A 20964-nucleotide genomic window follows, 5' to 3' on the forward strand; every position below is an offset into this window, starting at 1 on the left:
AGTCCGTATATTTCTAAGCCTTACTGAAATAAGATGACATTGGTGTGGTATAGCACTGAACGGATCTAACAGCAAGACTTGCCTTAGGCTATCTACTGAAAGGCGAGGTCTTGATAAACATTTATTTCTTAATCAATGTAGGTTAGCATTGAGCATACGGTATTGATTATGCATTGCTTTGACTTATCAAATGGTGCGGGTTTTTCGTAGCCCAATTATCCTGATATATTGGGCAGTGGTGATCGATATCTAGCGGTGCTAGGATTGCTATTATATTGAATCGTGCACGAGGTGAGTCTCGTTTGATAATGTCCTCAAGAGGAGCGCGAAACTAAGTTTTATTATTCGGAACCTAGCTAGTTGGAGTATGATTACTCTATGAATAATAAATAAGTGTTTCATGCTAAGTCCACTCTTGGAATTAATAAGAAGTTAATTAATTAAGTCAATAGCAGACATTAATTAATTAATGGACATATTAATCTTAAGCACGGGAAATAAAAGATAAACGGAAACCCGGATTACTTATAATTTCGGATTTGGATGGGGAGAGTTCAATATTACTTCTGTAGTGGCTGCTCGTAATATTCCAATTATAACTTATATTAAATTGTGGGTTCAATTTAATTAGTAAAAAGTAAATTGGATGAGCCCATATCCAAAGCCTTCCATAGATCCCTGTCTGGGCCCAAAAGGAACTTAATATAAATAGGAGAATAAAGGAGACAGAAAATACAAAAAAAAATTTCTCATTGTTGTGATTTTCGAAAATTTCATCCTCTCCCAAGCTGAAGAGGATTTCGAATTTCAGTCCTATTCCAAAAAGGATTTCTTCTGCCTTCTTTATTTAAGTCCTAGTATTCTAGTAAGATCAGCCCACACTGATATTGGAGTACAGTTCGGGAACCAGAGAGAAGATTTGTGGTCTAGTACTTAAAGCTACACGTGGAGAAGTCGCTAGCCATCTTCAATTCTTTGGAGAATTAATAAGGTATTATTCTACTCCGTAGAAAAGCATGTTTTAGGTTTTCAATATTCTTAAAACATGATTAATTCAAGTTATGAGCATGATACATGTGATAATTACGCGAATAGATTTTGTCTAAATAATCTGCTAAATAGATCTGATTATTATGTGATTTATTTACATGCTCTTCCGCTGCCAGCACCAACACTTCCATGGTGAGCGAGTGCCAACGGTTCCCTAGGCGGAAATCGATGCTAAGTGGAAAATTTTGGCGGCGATCCTTAGTAACCTTTAGCGAGCTGAGGAACTCGAGAGTATACTTTCGAAACGATGGCCACTTCCTTTGGAACATGTAGGCGAGGCCATTCCCATCACCCACGTCGCGCAACTTCCAAAAATCCTCCATGATCCCCAAAGTTTGGAGAGGGAAATCGTGGGGATATCTAGAAGGTGCCGTTTCTCGGGCCGACACTTTCTTCCACATAGCCTTTTGCTCTTCCGTGGCAAGGCTAATGCCAAAGTTCTTTGCATTCTCCGGTTTCCCTTTTGATCCTATTATCCTACAAAAGAAATTACACTCTTAAAAGAGCATCAACAAGTGGGAGATCAAAAGTTCCCCCAAACTTGCATTCAACCAAGTAAAAATCAAGAGATAAGAACTTAAATGCAAGCTTGGGTAAAATAGCATCCTAATTTTTAGCATAATAACATTTTAAGCAAAAACAACCAAATTAGGACACAAAAAATCATCCTCCAACGTGAATTCATCCCCCATGCAGAGACGTATCAACCAAATATCCATAAAAACCAACAATCTCTACAAAATCACATATATTGCAATTCATAGAAGTAATAATAGCCTCACAATGCTATGAACATGATTGCTACTTTTAAACTCTAAAAACCAAGAGAGAATCATCATTCACAACTTAATAATCACCAATCAAGCAAATTTTAAACCATAGAATTCAAAAATTCATACACATAATCATCCCCCATCATGAATTAAGAGATTCTACCAAACAATTCACCCAAAATAAAGCACAATCCATGGAAGAAGTAAAGAAAAAAAAACCCAGAAATTGAGTTAGGATTCATACCTTTTTGTGGAGAGAATTTGTAGAAGAAGAGCTCTAGACTTTGAGAGAATTGAGAGAATGATAGTGTGGGTGTGTGAATTTGGTGATTTATATAGGTGGGGGTTGTGTGCAAGGAAGGAATTTGAGAAAGAATGTGAAAAGGAATGGAAAACATACCTTTTATGGTGGAAATCCCGTCTCTGGACTGCGTGTGGCGACCGCCGCGTCTCTCGTGGCAGGCCGCCACACGGGCCTTCGTAAACAGCAATCCTGGCGGGCCGCCGCGGCCCGTGCAGCGGTTACTCTGGCCCGCCCTAAGCCCGATCCTTCCTGCACATGTTAACACACGTGTGGCGACCGCCGTGCTTTAAGTGCGGCGACCGCCACCAATTTTTTTTTTTTTTTTTTTTTTTTTTTTTTTTTTTTTTTTTAACAGAACATAAAAAAAACAAGAAAATAAAATAAAAATAAAAAAAATAAAAGAAAATTGGGTTGCCTCCCAATAAGCGCTTTTGTTAAAGTCGTTAGCTCGACTTGAAGTGGCCCACTAGTTGGGCGGATCAATAACTCGAGTGTTGAAAATTGGCATAGGGAGCAGTTTGGTCCCTAGCTTCTTCCACCACTTGTACTTCCCCTCTTTCGTTTTGATGACGTATATCTCGGGGTCCTCTTTGGGTGTTTTCTTTCTCTTCTGTTTCTTCTTCTGTGGAGCAGATGTAGAAGAATTAGCATCACCCTTTTTAGAAGAGTGTCTTACCTCTTTGATAATGTAGATAGTGGAGGTTGAAGGATCTTCCGCTTTAAAGGGATCTTTGGACTTGGTCAAGTCGGTAGCCATGACTGCTCTGCACTGTTGTTCCATTTTTGCCCGCTTTGCCTCCTCAAACTTTAGCATTTCGCTCTCGATCTTATAGGTGGATTGACCATGATTATCACTGATTGTGATCTCGCCACGACCTACATCAATCAAAGCTTTGCAAGTGGCAAGAAAATCTCTCCCTAAGATTAGAGGGACGTTCTTGTCTACTTTCATGTCAAGCACAATAAAGTCGGCAGGAAAAATAAAATCATCAACTTTAACTAAGACATCCTCAATCATACCTACAGTCTTTGAGTGGCCCGATGTTGAGCTTTTCGTAGTACTTCAGTGGCATGAGATTGATGGACGATCCTAAGTCGCACAGTTCTTTGTCAACCTTCCCTTCTCCAATTCGGCACCTAATGATGAACTGGCCCGGATCTCTTTGCTTCACTGCTCGTTCCTTTTGGATGATCTCGCTGCAATGATGCGGTAGCTTAAGGTCGGCTTTAGTCGGCTTTTTTTTCCTCATTACCGCCTCCCTTAGTAGCTTCGCATACTTTGGTATCTCCTGCAACGATTCAACAAGTGGAATGTTAGTATGGACTTTGCAAAACATGTTAAGGAATTGCTTGAACTGCTCTTCAAGCTTGAACTTCCTCTTTGGCTGAAAAGGGAGTACAATCCCGTTGTGCCGCACAAGCTCCTGCTTAGTGGACGATTCTGCCTTGTCAGTGGCGGGCCGCTGCGGGGTGTGCGGCGGTCCGCCGGCGACTGGGCAGTCCTGCGTGGTTGACTCTGCCGTCTCAGTGGCGGGTCGCTGCGGGGTCTGCGGCGGTCCGCCGGCGACTGGGCAGTCCCCAGATTTCTGCTTTGCCACCCACTTCTTGTTAATATCATCCACTCTTGCTGCTACCTTTGCTCTATCCTCATCTATCTTCTTCTGAATTTGCTCCATTTGAGTGGTAATATTGGTTACAGCTGCCGAGATTGTGTTCATTCCTTGCTCGAGGTTGTTTATCCTTGCTTCGACCACTCCGATCTTGGTGTCATTAATCTTCCTATCTTGCGTAATTACTTCCAAGATCTTCGTGATTCCTTGTTCATACTTGTCTTCCTTCTTCATCGGCTCAACCACTCCTCCTTTGCTAACATTGAATCCTGCAGGGGGTTGCAAGTAATTATTGTTAGAATAAGAAAGATTTGGGTGCGGACGGTTCCCATTATAATTATTGAAATTACCGCCCCCCTGATTAGGGCGATAATTGTTATTGTAGTTTCTGGGACCGCCTCCTTGCACGTAGTTGATTTCTTCCACAGTTGATATGGCAGTTTCGGGTGCATTGACCGCCACTATGGAAGTTGCCGGAATTGGATCTTCCTTCCTCGATATGTCCATTTGATCAATCCTGACTCTAAGTTCTGCTAACTCCTTAGCAAAAGAACTTTCTTCGGTCTCTTCTATGGCTGCTACTCTTCTCGTGGCATGCCTTTCCTTAGACCACCCCCGACTGTTGGTGGCGAACTCCTCGATCACCGCCATGGCATCCTCTCCTGTCTTTCTTAGAAATCCTCCATTTTCCCCTGAATCAAGCATAGCACATATTTTCTCGTTAAATCTATTATAGAGGATTCCTACCTGATGGTCTATGGAAAAGCCATGGTTTGGGCACTTTCGAAGAAGAGCTTTGAAACGAGCAAATGCCTCATAGAGGGGCTCGTCATGGCCTTGTGTGAACTGAAAGATCTCACTTTTGAGCTTCAAAATAGTGCCTGGCGGGTAGTATTTGTCGAGGAAGGTAGCTACGATGTCCTTCCATGTGGAGACCTTTTCTGGTGGCATACACTCAAACCACTCCTTAGCAGAATCAATCAATGAGAATGGAAAAAGTCTTACCCGTATGGCATCGTCGTCGACACCATTTAATTTCAGAGTGTTTGCGATTTCCACGAATTTGGAGAGATGGCGGTTAGCATCTTCAGTCGCCCTACCTGCAAAAGGAGTTTGCTCGACCCTTTGGATAAGGGGCATGCGTAACTCAAAATTGTTAGCATCAATACGAGGGCCGTTAGGAAAAGTGATCATATTCCCATGATTGAACATGTTCATAACAGGTAATGTTTCTCTGTTCTTCTTTTCCATGGCTTCTCGGGCTGCTCTCTCCGCATCTCTCTCATCCATCAGCAACTTCACCATCTCCTGCAGCTTCTCAATATCTGTTCGGTCACCCATTGTTTCTGATCCTTTTTCACTTCTTATGGCTCTACGAGTTCTTTCAAGTTCTAAATCAAGCGGCTCTAAGATGTACTTCCCAGAACGCGTTCGCATACAAAACCTGCAAGACTCGAAAACAAAAACAAATTAAACTAAAAAAAAAAATTAAAACAGAAAGCAATAAAAATCCAAAGTAGTAAAATTATCCGTTTGAAGATATCACTCCAAAGTGAATTGTCTTCCCCGGCAACGGCGCCAAAAACTTGTCGCACTTTTTATTTGCACTATAAATACCTGCAAGTATACAGAGTAGGTATAGTATAGCAAAAGGTTAGTACCGGGTATCGAACACGGGGAACATGTACACAAAGTGTCTATCTTCTACTAGAACTCAATTACTATCTGGAGAAACAAGAATTTTTTTTGGAAACTTTTGAAAGCAGTAAATATTAAAAACAGTAAACAACTAAATGCAAGCAAATCACGGAGAGAAAAGTATAGAGATAAGGGGAATTCCAGGGATGTGCTTTCACTTTTATGGTTATACAAATTCCAAACTACAATACCCTGGCACAGTTAATACTTTGAAAGGACGAGTCACCTAGCTTATGCTCATGCGATACAAACGTTGATTACTAACATTAGGGTTGTCAATCCTAACACGTAACTCCAAAAAGCTCCTAAGACCCTTGAAAAGTCCTCACTCTCAATTAACAGTGCCGTTTTAAAGGAAGCTAACTGTAGTGTCTACTAAGTGGATCTAACTCGCTAGAACTCTGTCACAGTTATGAAGCAAGTTGTATTGAATCATACATAATTGTGTCACTCAATTATGAAGCATCATGATTAACTTAGGGAAGAAACAAAGTAAAAACAAAACGGATATTAAATAGAAAACGGAATTGTATAACCAAAGTTGCTACTAACACATCCCTAGAATCCTATGAGTTTAGTTACACATGACTGAATAAACTAAAAACATAGATTGAAGGGAAAACAATCTGAACATAAAACTAAAGCAAATAAAACCCGTAGGTTGAATCCCTGTCGTTCTTGATGTTCTTGAAATCCTTCTCCAACTCCTTGCACAATTGAAGTACTCTAGCTTTTGATCTCTATGAATGTGTTCTTGTTGTGTGTCCAAAAACTCTCTTTTGATGAAGCTTGAGGTCCTATTTATAGGGGAAGATTATTCCTCATCAAAGAAGGGAAAGATCTGCAAAATTTGGTAAATCTTGGAGCAAATCTAGGGCTGGTCGGATTCGCCGCCTTTCTCCGGCGGGCCGCCGCACCTTGGCCGGCGGTCGCCGCGTTGGAGTCCAGAGATTCTGACCCTTCGGTGGCGGACCGCCACATGTCCTCCGGCGGTCGCCGGGCGAGACTCTTCTCCTAGCGTAAATTTCCGAGGCGGGCCGCCACATAGCTCTGCCCGCCGGGCGCCGGCGGTCGCCGTACAACTTCGCGGCGGTCGCTGGTCGCCGTCTGACTCCAGATTTCCAGACTATGCGTTTTTACTCCCCTTTTCGGCTCAAATATGCACATTTCTCATAAAACACGTCAAAATACCAAAATGTATAGAATATGCAAATAATGGACATGTAGAGTGATTTTGATAACAAAAACGGACCAAATAATGGCCTTAAAACAGTGCAAAATCCGGGCGTATCAGGCAACAAACCCCAGCAATTGGTATCAGAGCAAGATTTTTGGCTCTAATCATGTGGATTAATTTCATGTTATGTGAATTGATTGAATGCATGGGTTTCTTCGTTGAGCGTTTGTTGTTAATGTTGTTTGATTATGTCGTATATCAACAATTACGAAGATGAGAATCAAGGCTGAGATTTCCAGTCACGACATCGTGATGCGGAATATAACCCATGGGCAGCCAACAAATCAGAATCAATTTTAATGGTGGAATCAATTTCTTGCGGCGCAATTTCGGTGGAAAAGAATTTTCAATTCTTGTTATTCCATCAAGAATCAAATTGATTGGTTTTGTTTTCAATTTGGAATACATGAAGTTTGATTACTGCGTGGCTTGTTGGGTAGGCTATGGCGGCAGCCCAAGCCTTTGGGCTGGGCAGTTTGCGTAAAGCGGAACAGCAGCGCAGCAAATGTCTGCGCGAGACAGTAGGTTTCCGGGGGCGACAGCTCTTCGAGTGGGAGCCCTTCTTGGGCAGTTTACCGGACTCGAGTTCCGTGAATTCGCTTTCCAAATCCTTGCAATTAATTTTGGAAAGTATTCAAGATTAATTTGGAAATATAATTTGAATATATCTTTGTGGATTTTATATATTATATGAGATTTAGTTTAAGAATTAAACTATGATTAATTAGATTTTTTTATCATTTATGGATTCATATGGATTTTATTCCGATGAATCCTAGTTATATTTGGAAGATGACAATCTAATTTTTTATCTATATCCTATGAATTTATTCCTAGACGAATCCTAGTTGGATTTAGATAATGATAATATTATTTTATTCTTATCCTATGAGTTTATATGAATTTATTCATAGATAAATTCTAGATGGATTTGGATAGTGATAATATAATATTTTATTCTTATTTTATAGATTTATATGGATTTGTTCCTAGATAAATCTTGGATAGATTTGAATAGTTATAATATAATATTATCTTATTCTATGGATTTGTATGGATTTATTCCAAGATAAATCCTTGATGAATTAGGATAAACATTTATATTAATTTATTTTATCCTATGGATTTGAATGTTTTTAATTCTATTAAGACAAATCTTAGATGGACTAAAATAAGTATTAATCCAAGTTATCCTTATCTTTTGGATTTATATCCTAGATAGATTAGGATGTTAATGATATATAAGAAAATCCTTATTTAATTGGATTTAGATAAATTTATTTATCTAAGAAATTCTAAGTAATGTTTGATATATCCATGATGTCTATTCTAAACAGAATTGAGATTGATATAAATGGTTGAAAAGATTTTATATTTATCTAATGGATTTTGATGGAATTGTTTTCATCTAGTAATATCCTAGTACGATTTAATTAATGATAATCCTAAATCAACGTTATCTTGAATTGTAGGATATGATTTTATCGAAATAAAATCTAGAATTATCCTGAATGGATTTAGATAGTTAACTCTATCTTGATAAATCCTATCAGTAATTGGATAATGATTATCTAAGATAAAACTTAATTATTTAATTGATTCTCCCTTTGACTATATTAAATAATTCAGTCTCCATGAAATTGCAGTTCATGGTCGTGGTGATTTTTCTGGTTTGAGAGTCAAGCATCTGTATCCCTTCTGGTTCACCCCATATCCTACAAACACACATTTGGTTGCACAGGGAGACAGTTTGTTTCTCTCATGCTTTGGGATATGAATATACACAGTACAACCGAATACCTTGGGTGAGAGGTTCATATGTTGTAGAATTTTGGTCTGTTTGGATAGTGTATCGAGGGGGGTTTTCATGTGGAGGATTTTGGTTGGGAGGCGGTTGAGGAGGTAAAATGATGTGGCAATGGCTTCTGGCCAGAAAAACTTGGGTACTTTGGATTCAATTATAAGGGCCCGGGTCATTTCTAAAATAGTCCTTATTTTTCCGTTCAGCTGCCCCATTTCGGGTGTATAGGCACAAGAGGTTTGATGGATCACACCGTTTTCTTTGCAAAATTGGTTCATGGGGCTGTTAACAAATTCTCTCACATTATCAGACCTAAGGGTTTGGACAGTGGTATGAAATTGTGTTTGTATCAGTTTAAAGAAGGTGACAAATTTATCAAAAACTTCAGATTTATGTTTCAAAAAATAAATCCAAGTCATTCTAGTGCAATCATAAACAAAAATAACAAAATATCAAAAGCCATTCCCCCCAATAACTGGTGCAAGACCCCATACATCAGAATGTACTAAAGAAAACATGGATTTCATAAGATTGTTTGTAGGTTTAAATGACTGTCTGTGGCTCTTAACCAAAACACAAGTTTCGCAAGAAAAGTCGGAAGGAATAGAAATGTTCGGATAGAGCAATTTAAAATAACCAGGGGAGGGGTGTCATAGCCAAGTTTCCTGCTTCGTGAATACGTGAGCCAGCATCGCACTACCATGTTGAGCTATCTCGTCCACGTAGTAGAGTCCTTGCTTCTCAGTGCCACGCCCAAGAATCCTCCTCGTCTGAATATCCTGCAAGATACAAAAGTCGGGATGCATCAGGAGTGTACAATTCAATTCCTTAGTCACATGACTAATAGGCATCAGCCTCTAAGATAAAGTAGGGACATATAGGCAATTTTTAAGACGGAGGGTGGGTGAAATTTCAATCGTGCCAGATCCCACAACATTAATCAAATCCCCGCCCGCAGTTTTAATATATGATCTCGGAACCTCACTAAAGTCAAGAAAATCATCTCTATCTGGAGTCATGGTATCAGTAGCCCCACAGTCAAATATCCAGCCCTTCGAATTTTTATCAGTAATATCAGACACATGAAATGCAGCGGAAAAATCTCGTAGGGGTGTAAAGTGATTTTCTGACTCAAAGCTGGGGTAAATATTTAATTTCTGGGAAGAGTGAATTTCTAATTTTCGGTAAATCTGGGGGTTCAAACTTAATGACATGGGGTCCCTTTACCTCCTCTAGATGCGCCGCCGACGTTCTCTGCAAAATTCTCGGCACCCCTCACTCCACCGCCGGCCGGTGAAGCTTCCTGATGCGTCCCTGCTCCAGTTCCGGTCGGTTCCCCATGGTTCCCGGCTTCAATCCGCCGTGGCCTTCCATCTCTGTTCACCCCGATCGCGATTTTTGCTTGGGCTTGTAATGCCCTTGCCTTTTGTCATTCCTCCCACCATTCTGGGTATCCAAGCCGTTTGAAGCAAGTCTCCCAAGTGTGTTTCTGTTTTCCACAATGGGAGCACCATAATTTTGACATATCAGGCCTGTTTCCCGGTCGATTGTTGGTGGCAGAGCGTGGCGGTGGTGGTCCGGTACGGTGTGGAGGTCGCTGGGTCTGTGCGGCGAAACCCTGGCCGATTTCCCCAAGTGATGAATCGGTGGTTCCACCGTAGGCTTCTCCGGTGGGTGGAGGCGACGTCGGTGGCATGATCCGACGTCGAGCCGCCTCCGTCTTCACCCATCCATACGCAGCCTCTACTGATGGGGTCGGCTCCTTCTTCAGAATGTCCCTTCGAATCGAATCATACTCCTGATTTAGTCCAGTCAGGAACTTAATCAAACGCTTCCCGTTTGAATGCGTTCGGAACTGATCAAAACAGCTAATCGGTTGTTTCTGGCTTCTGTCAATGCTGATCCACAGCCCATGGATCCTTCGGTAATACGTCTCGAGATCGAGAATTCTTTGTCTGATGTTTATCGCCTTTTCTTCCAGGTCGTAGATGTGATATTTTTCGACTCTGTTCTCAAACGTCACAACGAGGTTATCCCACAACGCTTTAGCTGTCTGGTGGTGGGCGAAATCGGCGACGATATCATTCTCGATGTTGTCAACGATCCACGAGAACACCACCAAGTCGTTCTCCTCCCACTCGTCAAACCCCTTACTTCCGGATTCTGGGGGTTCATTCCGGATGTACGAATAGGCTCATCGGCCTCCGATTTTCACCTTGATCAATCTTGACCACAGGGGTATTCTTCCCATTCAATTTGAATGCGATTGTGACACTCTTGCTATTTCTTTGTTCTAGTTTTGCATCGTCTGAGTCTGACATTTTGGCTGATTATAGGGTTCGATTTCTGTTGTTGGAATGAAAAAAGGTCAGGATAGGTATTTTAGGGCTATGATGAAGATTTTCTGAACCCGGATCGTTGTTGCTCTGAGGCCATGTAGAAATCAGTAGAAGGGATGTTTCTTATTCAATATATCAACAATGTAGAGTTTACAGATTTATATAACCTAGAATATTCTATACCTGGTAAACCTAAATTAAATAATATTCTCCTATTACAAACAAAATTTTCCCGTATCAGTTCCTGATGTTGTGCAATATCTTCTAACACATGTTAATATAAATAATATCCAACACAAAAATTATTCTCTCTTTCGAACAAGTTGTCGGACACTAAAACCATCTCATTACATTGATTATTACTTGATTAATATTGCGTACCACACACTTTGGCTTATTGTTCACTCTTTAAGAGAGATCGCATTAATATTAATAATCTAGGAATACCCAAAGATCCATTCTTCAAAAGGATGATGGTATGCAAAACATATATTCTCTCCTCTATTGTTGGATCACGACTTAAAATTGACAATATATAATTAAAGCATAACTTGATTAGTATGATGTTCTCCTCTCATAAAAAGTTCGGAGTCGTCGAATAAAAACCGTTATTGATCCTTCTTTCATAGAAAAAAATAGCTCCCATCTTCGAAGAATAGGTTATGCTACACATAAAATAATTAACAAGTACCGTAAAACTAAAACCAAATTTATTAAATAATCACACAACCACCGAATCGTGAAAGGTGAGACACGAATGCATAACAAAAGTCCCACAAGGTTTCATGTGCATAACAAACTCCAACATACATGTAAATAATCACACAACCAACATAACCAAACAACAACATATATACTTGGTCACACCGGATATCATCATTTATTACCCATTACTATTATTTAATGATTTCCCTTCCCTCAGGGATTGTGGTGGTGGCCGGGGAGCTTCTCCTTGATCTTCTCCATTATACCCTTCTTCTCGTGCCCCGGCACCGTCGTCGTCTCGTGTGACGCATCTTTATGCTTCCCTCCGCTAAAGGTCTCCTTTATCTTCTCTTTCACCCCTTTCTTCTTCCTTCTCCCCCCTTGCCCATCATCCTCCGACTACAATCAAATTTAACCAATGCAAATAAGTAAAATTATGCTCCCTCCGTCCCTTAAAAATGATCAATTGTCTGTTAAAATTAGATCAATTCTAAATAAAAATAGACCATTTTTACCATTTCAGACCATCCCTTAAAATTAGATCAATTCTAAATAAGGAATTTTTCCGCCCCCACTAATGATACTCCAATCACTTTTTTCTTTCCGTGTCTTTCTTATTTTACTAATTAAGCTTTAAAACTCATGCCGTTTCTAAATTAACTTATTTTTAGAGAATGAGAGAGTAGTATATTTAATTTAGTGAACAAACCGAGCTAGAGGTGGAGCTGCCGGAGCGATGTAATTGGTCCTGCAGAGAGTGATGCTGAGGCTCCGGTGGTGGGGCGTGAAGCGGCTCAGCCACAGGAGGAACCGGAGGCACGTGCAAGGCGGAAGCAGCGCCGTGGGTGGTGGCGACGCCGGTGATGTGCATGGGGTTGCCGTGCTCGTCGGTGAGCTGAACCGGTTTGCCGAACTGGTCCGCTAGCTGGATCGGGTTGCCGTGCTCGTCGCGCAAATCCGCCATAATTTATTGATAGCCGATAAATCCGCACACCTAAAGTCGAGCTTCAAAAGTGGTGGGGAATTTTTCTCGAGGATAATTTTTGGTTTGTTTTTATCTCTGTTTGGGAATTTGATGATTTGGATGAGCAGTGGGTTATATTGAGAGAGAAGAAAAGAGTTGTCTGTATCTGCATGTTGATGAGATCTTCACACGTACGTGTTGGATGCGGATTTGCATGACATTGTAAGCTGCCACGTAAGAGACATGGGGACACGTAAGATTTGTGCTCATATTTAACCAATTGGTATTGGATATAGTAGGAATATGATTTGAATCTTTGCACTGCACTACTCCCTCCCTTTCCATGTGTATGAGTTATTTTGTCATTTTGGTACATTTCATAGTAATAGAGTCATTTTTCTTTTTAGCAAAGGTCAATACATTTTTACACGCTTACTTTACTCTATTTTACTTTATTCTCTCTTCATCCCTTTACCTTTTTTATTTTCCACTTTACTCTCTCATTACTTAACTCACCAAACACAATTTTTCTTAGTCTACGTACTGAAGAACGGAGAGAGTACTTATTTAATTGGCGGTAAAAGTATAAAATCAGGATGATATTCTAGATTAAGGGTAGCATTGTATCTATCACATTCCAGAAATTTAGGGCTCTACCTTATGCAATACGCATCATTCATAGTGATTATTTTCTAAATAGTATTATCAGCATATAAAACAGAATAAAATGTGACCAAAGATGTAAATAATAATTCATAACTTGTTAATAAACAGAATCTTGAACACAATTGTTTGCTTTAGCTTTTTTTTTTTTTTCCTTAAAAAGGTTTATGAGGTTATCAGATTAGATCCTTCGTTCCATTGCTAGATGTTTTGTGCCAATAACTCTAATCTCCTTACAAATCCACTGCTTATCAGTAACTAGGCGTTTGAAAATTTTATCGTTAGAGCATTCCCAATGGTCTCCCTTATTTCTCTCTTATTTCTCTCTAACGAGTTACCACATCAGCACCACATCAGCACCAAAATTTATCCCCAGTTTTTAGCCAACTTTTAGCCAATTGCTCCAATGGTTTCTCCCTTATTTCTTCCTAACTCAACATTTCATTTTTACATCATCATTTTTAATATTATTTAATTTTCCCTACAAATGTGTTTAATAAATAGATTTATAAATGAACAATTCGTCGTTGTATTAATCATTGGAAAATATAATACAACGAAAAAAAAAAACTACAAATAAAAAACCATAAAAAACAAGGATTTAAAAAACTAAGAGGGAGGAGCGTCCGGCGAAAGGCCCATCTTGATCTTCATATTTTGGATGGTCGACCAGAGGGACTACTTCTCTTCTGGGGTTCCGCCGCCGGTGAAGTACAGCGTGTAAAACTGCGCCAGAGTGGCGGCATTGGAAGAGAACGTGGCTTGTTGTAAGAACGGGGATTCCGACTGGGCATCTGACGATGTGTCCTTCCCCTTCCGCCTCCCCTTCGCCTTCTTCGCTCCCACAGGGCGCTCGTGCGGACCATCCTCAGACAAGTCGATGGGGATCGCGCTGCCCTCACTCTCCGCACCGCTAAGTCGCGAGCGCACGATTTCCCGTGCAGCGCGCTGTGCATCCCCGTCCGGAATTTGGGGAGATCCTTCAGCGTCTCATAGATGTTCCAATACTTGAAGCCCTTCGTCAAGTACTTGCCACTATACCTTTGCATGGCCTCATCTCAGACCATGTGCTCGTTCTGGCCACTCGTCATGTTCGTCATCAAGTTAGAGTATATACCGTTGAAGTGGCCGCAGTCCCTCATGAGGCGCTTTCAATGCCGGCGGATCGCCTCGCTACCATGGTCCTTCATCGAGGCAGTCTTGTTGGTCTTGTACTTCTCCGCAACCCGCTCCCAGAAAATGAGCTCAGTCTGGTAGTTGCTGCGCTCCGAGTCTTGCGTCGTGTCCGCCCAGCAGTTGGCTATAAGCTCGGACTCTGCCAGAGTGTAAGTAGTCCTGGCCCGCTTCGGCTTCTCATCGGAAGCCGTATCAGTCGCAGCCGTCGACTCCGGCGACGGCGCCTTCCCCTTCCTGCTCCTGGAAGGCGGGTCGGCGGGCGTTTCTTCCACCTCGTAGTCGTCCGTGCTAAGTGTCGGATCCGTTGTGTACGTCGCGGCCTGAGATCCTTCGTCGTCTGGAGTGGCTCCAGGGGTGTCGAACAACGATGTGACTATCTGGGGGCGATACACATCGTCGGTTGGAGAGGGCATGCTGAGGGCAGACTGGAAGTACGGAGAAAGTCTGCGCACCGGAGGAGTCTGCAATGGGGACGGACCCGCATATGGATATTGGCCGGGGGGAGAACCCATCGACAACAACGAGGCCATCCACTGCTGATTTGCTTCATCAGTGGGGGTGGGATTTTGGGAACTCGACTCTTTGCCTTTACCTTTTCGAGATTTTTTCCTATTTGAACTCATAATTTTGAAGATTGAATATAGAAGATTGAGAAAATGAGATTGAAAATTGAGAAAATGAAGATTGTGTGTGATGAATGGAGGAGGAGGAGGAGGAATTATATATAGGGGAAAAAATACCCGTTGGGTAATATTAAAAAAAAAAAAAAAAAACACGCCGGAAAACGCCGAACGCGCCTACAGTGGCCGGCGTTCACTCGGCTTTAATTCGGCGTTTTTTCGGGGCCCGACGTTAATTCGGTAGAATTAACGCCAGAAAAACGCCGAATTCACCCCATTGGCGGCGATTTCTCGGCGAAATCCGGCGATAAAACGCCGGATTTAACGCCGCCGGCCATTGGGAGTGCTCTTACCCCCAATTTTCCTTGGCATACGCCCATTATGATTTACATAAATAGTAGTAATAGTCAAATATTTAAATACAAGGGGCGACATTTAGAAAAAATATAAAAACTTATAATTTCGTAGTCGTGATCGGGTTATATCCCAGAGTTTAAATGGCACGTTAAAGGCTCAATTATGGGCCAGTTGGGCCCAATGAAACTTAACCAATGGGTAGGAACGTAAATTCAGTTTCAATATGCATATCCATATTCCAAATAATCACCAGTTATGGGTGCAGATTGCAGCTGTGGTTAAGACGAGATCTATGGTGCAAAATTTCCAAAAACTATAAAAGAGATTGTCATGCTTCGAGCACAGGGGGAAAAACATGGAAAAACAAAAACATATTAAAATTATATGACGAAAATAGCAAACAAACATATGATCCATTTTCATAAGAATCTCCTTTTTCTATATCACGATGAATTGGAAACTTCACTTAGTATTTTACGACCTTCTTTACACTGTCTGCAGAAGCTATCCTATGTTGATGAAGATGCCCAATCACTTTCTATCCCAATATCTTCTTACTCACTGTCCAATGGAGAATTTGCTGCAAGCCAAAGTAATGCATCTCAGAAATCTATACTGTAAACATATATTCAAAGGAGAAGGATCAAATCTTGTCCACAGATCTTGGATTCATTATTTTCCCAATGGCATGTGCTTTTTAACACACATAAGATTATGCTCTCTACGACTATGCTTTTTTACACATAAAACAATGTTTTTTGAACAATACAAGTATGCTTTGTTCACAGTTTTTATGGACGGCATATCCTTATTCAGATCCAAAAAACAGCCGAACACCATCAAAATTTCAAAAAAGTGCACCAGGCATGGGCTTGAATTCACATATAGATGCCCGCGGGGTGGGGTAAGTTGGACGCAAGTTTTTATGATACATAGGAGATGAAGATTATATGATGTTTTAAATGAAGAAATGCAACATGTTTTCCGTGAGAGAGGAAAAGTGGCACTTACATTGGAAATCCATGATGAAGCTCAGCCCTTGCTAGGTCTTGTCCAGAAAAAGCCCCTCCTAGGTGCAGATTGATTTGCAGACATCGATCTACTTATTTTGGAGCCGAATGAGAAATGCCGTTTCAAGAAAGGCTTTCCAGCTGAGCTCTTCATGCTAGAACTTGAGCTCATCTTCGGACCCCTTCCATCAAGTCCACCACTTTTATGACGACCAAACATAATTTCACTACTCAGATCACTGTCAACAACGCGTTTCCTAGAGCGTTTTCTTGCTTTTGAATCCAGTTCGGCTCTCAAAGCCTTTTCCGACATCTTCAAGACCCTTTTTTCCCCAAAAGTACAAACCGGACAAGCTGGGTCATACTTGTTAATCTCAGGAGTCATAGATTCCAAGCATTCAGCATGGTAAACATGTCCACAATTTAAAACAGAAACCACAGAAAGTTCATTGGTGGATACCATCGTTTGATTGCTCCATCCCCACGAAGATCTCTGGGTACAAAGCTTCGTACAAATTCCACAAGTTTGAAGATCAGAACAAGAAGATCCTGAATCACGACCACTTGTTCTGGAAATTTTATCTCGGCTGAAGCCTGATATTTCGCTATCAAAAGACCACCTCTCCCTGCGAGTACTCATGAGCTCAGAGAAGGCAGGGACTGACCAACTATCTGAAGAACCGCCATTAGAACCCCTAGATGATCCGTTGCCCCAACCAGGGGGCATAAATATAGATGGCTCTTCAGATATTGAGAATGTGGGCGACTTGTACTCAGGAACTCTACTATCAGATACTTGCCGTAATAACCGACATCCCAGAGATCGATGATGCCGTCTTGAAGGAGTCGAGCTCGGAGGAGGCAGGTGGCTCTGGTAGGACACAGGAGATGCTGACATTGATGAAACAGAAGGCACTGAAGGGGATAGCTTTGTTGGTGATGGGTATGATACAGATAATGAGTCTGTTGACTCCTTCACCTGAACAGCAAACAAAGAAAAAGACAAAAGGCAAACTACGTTTAGCCACAGAGGAGTTCCACATTGCATAGTGGCATGTTCAAATGGACCAAAAAAATAAATATAAACTTTCAATGCCCTCCACGTACCTCTACAATATTCTGTGGCGTAGCTTGATCTGCAAAAGAATACATAAAACTGTAAGTATATGAAAAAAAAATCCAGTCTGAAAAGTATATCCATTAATATCATTTTGTATTTATAAGCGAAATGTTGAAGATTTATTGTAACACATTGATTGCTGGTAATTCATATACTGTAAAAGAATAAGCACAAGTCGCATGAAATAATTAATCAAGGTCCCTAAACCCTAAACATAAACTCTTGGATCAACATGAAATAATTTGAGATTATAAAACCTGTTTCAGAGGTCCCTAAACCCTAAACATAATCTCTTGGATCAACATGAAATAATTTGAGATTATAAAAACCAGGTATGGTAATTGTATAGTTCGAGACCTAAATATTAATAGACACACACAAACAAACACAGCTTAACATTCTCAAGTTTGAAAATTACTGCAAGCCTCCTATTACAAGTGCAATAATTACCATGACTAAAGAATGACTGAGTTCAGCCCACCAGAAAATCACATCCCCAATTTGGCCTGAGACACCCCCTCCCACAAACCAGAAAAGCTTAATGTTTTTGTACATAAAAAGCTCATTGTTTTTGTAACACCCCACTTTTTCGAAAAAGTGGGGTGTTACAGTTTTGGATCTCAATATAACAACTAATCCTATCTTTCAGAAATTATAAAACAGCATTAAAACAGCCCAACATTGTTTAACATACCTATATACTCAAGCACAGATAACAGCAAAATGCTTACAAAACTGAAAACATAAAAGAGGGAAAACTTTGTGGGATATACAAATATCTAGCAGTTGGAGTGATAACGCCCTTACTCTATTTTGAGTATGGGGGCACCATTACTGCTAAATGCTAATGACACAGTATGAAGGAACTCATTATACATTACTGAATGTGGTATATCAGCACTTAGCAGTGGATTAGACTCACATGCTGTACACAAATTTAACTCCACCTTTTTCTTGAAACAAAAGGCACCCAAAGAGAAACCTAAATTTAGCAAACGAAATTTCCAGTCTGTTACACTAAACATCCATAATATTCATGCGTAGGCAGTTCCAATCTCATTGCAACTTGAACTTATGCAAGGCGAAGAAAGATCCACAGCATATAATTGTAAATATGTTATACATTAAAGTAACAATCCTTCCATCCTCATCATCCAGCCATCAACACGCCTTCCTCCTACAAGACATCCCATTTTCCTAATTCATTTGACGATTCTGTTAATTGAAAATAATGATCCTCTATCTTTCTTATCCAGCTCTCAGCACTCTTTTTTTTCCCATACAAGAAATCCAATCTCTCTCTACTTCACTAGAGAACTAACTGTCTATTGAAGGATTTTCTGGTTAGTACTACCATTGCTGTAGATAATTCTTATTTTTACCTAAAGAGTTGCACATACAAGTCTTTTCAGAATATTGTTCTTAACCTGGAAAGTAGATATACTATGTGCATGGAAGTTGGGAAGAATACTATCTCAATCACACATAAAATAGCAGTAAAAAATGTTCTCTCAATCAACATTTCATATTTTTAGAATGATATACTTGGAAGACAGGAAGTGCCAGATAGCGATTTACCAGATGACGGAAGTCTTAAAATTCCATCATTTCCTTCAGATATTGGGGACTTTTGCCACACAACCGATCGGAAACTATCAATTGGACTACCCTCCTCAGAAGCAAATGCAGTTTCAACCGTAGTACCAGATTTGACTTCAATTCTATCATCGGGACAACCACGATCATGGGGCCAATTCCCATGTGTCTCTTCCCCAGCTACCCTCCCACGATTATCCCATCGAAAGCTCCAGTTTGGAGAATAGCGGATATGCCTCTGCAAAGAGTCACCAGGTGATCCATCTGTAATAGTTCTGTCCTTAGCAATAACACAGCAAGCAGCCCCCATTCTCCTTTACAGATAGGTATAAAAGGTGATAATTGTGATCGATTTCCTTTCACATTGATGACCAAATAAAATTTATTTGCATGGGACCAGAAGGATACAAATTACCTGCAACAGTAAAAGAAAAAGAAAAAATCAACTATCCATCCAACGATTCAGGAAAACATTCATAAACCCTAATCTAAACATAAGGGCTTAGAAAATCATAATTAAAACATAAATATCTCAATTATTACTAGGCTAAAAGACACAGATGAACTACATGGAATACCATTTCAATAGATCATTGAAAAGGACAAATCAGTTTACACCTTGCAGAAAATGAAAATCACTAGGGCAATGTGATTATCATAGAACGAAAGAGTAAAAGTTGGAACTACTGTGCAACAAGCCTTCACCAAATAATACTACCAATCAAGATTCTCACAAACTGCACATGGCTGTTGTAAAATACTTTCCACAGTCAAAAGCCTTACTTTTAAGATCAAATAATCTCAACCAAATAAACATATTAATCAACTGAATGAAACATTCAGCTAATCGGGTATGGGAATACACTTTAGAAATCAAAATAAATGAAGAAGCCTGTACAAAAACCTTATTTCGAGAACAAATAGGGTTCAGGTAAACATATCAATAAACTGAGTTAAACATTCAACTAATCGAGAATCCGAATACACTTTTTACTTTAGTAAACCACCCCTGCTAATTTCACACTCCGAAAAACTGGTAATCAGCTATTCACGCACAGAACACAAAACGTGTAACACAGTCCACAATAAATCGAACATATAAACTATATATTGGATACATACAAATAATATAAATATAAATGAAAAACTGATGCAGTTATGCTCGAGTTTTAAGAGCTATATTTGGAAGAAGACTCGCAAAAACCCTACAAATACGAACAGTCGAGACTGGCGGAGGTCAACAGAGATCCGAAACTCATTCCTGAATCCAACTGAAAACCAATTCTAAACTATTTTACCATCATTAACAATTTCCAATCCACAAACTTCCAATTTCCATCACCGATTAACCTAATTCTCCCAAAATAAAATAAAAAAGCAATAATAACAAATCCACATAGCTCGTTGCTAATTAATTCGCATAAAATAAGCAAACTTACGTGATCGACGGTGCCCTTTCAGCAGTGAGGAATCCTAGAGAAAGAGGCGAAAAGAGGAGGCTGTATTCAGATTGCAGAGTATGTTGAAAGTCATTAATATATAAACGGCAGTGTGTATGTAATTGTAATGTATGTATGAGATTTGTGCGTGTGTGTGTGTGTGTGGTGAAAGAAATACGTGGAAAGTAGAGAGAGAAAAAGGGCTCTGATTCTACCTCTTCAACGACAGTGCTATTATTTTCAGGAAGGCAAGGAGTAGACGGACATCTGTTTGACGGCGTTAGTTGGCGCACTGTCTTAGTTCCATGGGGTTAACGGCGCAGGCTTCATTCCAAACGGCGAAGGACGGATTAAAGAAAGCGTGCAAACACCGAAAGCAACTGACCATGCGTATTTTATTATTTTTGGGAGTTTTGTGAATTATTTATTCATTTCTTTATTTTTTCCTGTAATATTAATGTCGGTAAAATAATTCATAAATTTGGTTGCTCGCAGAAGATTC

General features: G+C 40.2%; 3 protein-coding genes and 1 non-coding gene across 4 annotated transcripts; 1 reads left to right on the forward strand and 3 right to left on the reverse strand.

Annotated features, from left to right (window-relative positions):
* Window positions 1-4500: 4500 nt before the first annotated feature.
* On the forward strand, window positions 4501-4607 carry LOC148926827 (small nucleolar RNA R71). The gene has a single exon (XR_016131879.1). It is a non-coding gene; the product is annotated as a small nucleolar RNA R71 (small nucleolar RNA).
* Window positions 4608-8946: 4339 nt separating this feature from the next.
* LOC148926828 (uncharacterized) lies at window positions 8947-11703 on the reverse strand. The gene is made up of 3 exons (XM_089059262.1): window positions 11700-11703; window positions 9701-10666; window positions 8947-9252 (listed from the first exon to the last, which is right to left on the reverse strand). The coding sequence occupies exons 1-2, from the start codon at window positions 11701-11703 to the stop codon at window positions 9903-9905; spliced, it is 768 nt and encodes a 255-aa protein (XP_088915388.1). The 3' UTR covers window positions 8947-9252; window positions 9701-9902.
* On the reverse strand, window positions 11506-12593 carry LOC125198824 (uncharacterized). The gene is made up of 2 exons (XM_048097085.2): window positions 12227-12593; window positions 11506-11916 (listed from the first exon to the last, which is right to left on the reverse strand). The coding sequence occupies exons 1-2, from the start codon at window positions 12479-12481 to the stop codon at window positions 11731-11733; spliced, it is 441 nt and encodes a 146-aa protein (XP_047953042.2). The 5' UTR covers window positions 12482-12593; the 3' UTR covers window positions 11506-11730.
* A 3060-nt stretch (window positions 12594-15653) lies between these two features.
* Window positions 15654-20656, reverse strand: LOC125188625 (uncharacterized). The gene is made up of 5 exons (XM_048085586.2): window positions 20463-20656; window positions 19006-19438; window positions 17415-17443; window positions 16309-17286; window positions 15654-15877 (listed from the first exon to the last, which is right to left on the reverse strand). The coding sequence occupies exons 2-4, from the start codon at window positions 19331-19333 to the stop codon at window positions 16330-16332; spliced, it is 1314 nt and encodes a 437-aa protein (XP_047941543.2). The 5' UTR covers window positions 19334-19438; window positions 20463-20656; the 3' UTR covers window positions 15654-15877; window positions 16309-16329.
* Between the last annotated feature and the right edge of the window lie 308 nt (window positions 20657-20964).

The sequence above is a fragment of the Salvia hispanica genome, chromosome 5 (genome assembly GCF_029641045.1).
Source record: "Salvia hispanica isolate PSC_SH4W2 chromosome 5, Shi_PSC_v1, whole genome shotgun sequence".
In the NCBI taxonomy this organism is placed as follows: domain Eukaryota; kingdom Viridiplantae; phylum Streptophyta; class Magnoliopsida; order Lamiales; family Lamiaceae; genus Salvia; species Salvia hispanica.

Bases quoted from the DNA above. Each gene is read 5' to 3' on its own strand.
- LOC125198824 (XM_048097085.2), bottom strand. From the start codon at position 12,481: ATGGCGGATTTGCGCGACGAGCACGGCAACCCGATCCAGCTAGCGGAC. The intron at 11,917-12,226 runs GTTTGTTCACTA...ATTTGATTGTAG, and splicing joins GCAGCTCCACCTCTAGCTCG to TCGGAGGATGATGGGCAAGG.
- LOC125188625 (XM_048085586.2), bottom strand. From the start codon at position 19,333: ATGGGGGCTGCTTGCTGTGTTATTGCTAAGGACAGAACTATTACAGAT. The intron at 17,444-19,005 runs GTAAATCGCTAT...ATTCTTTTGCAG, and splicing joins TTTAAGACTTCCGTCATCTG to ATCAAGCTACGCCACAGAAT. The intron at 17,287-17,414 runs GTACGTGGAGGG...TTTGCTGTTCAG, and splicing joins CGCCACAGAATATTGTAGAG to GTGAAGGAGTCAACAGACTC.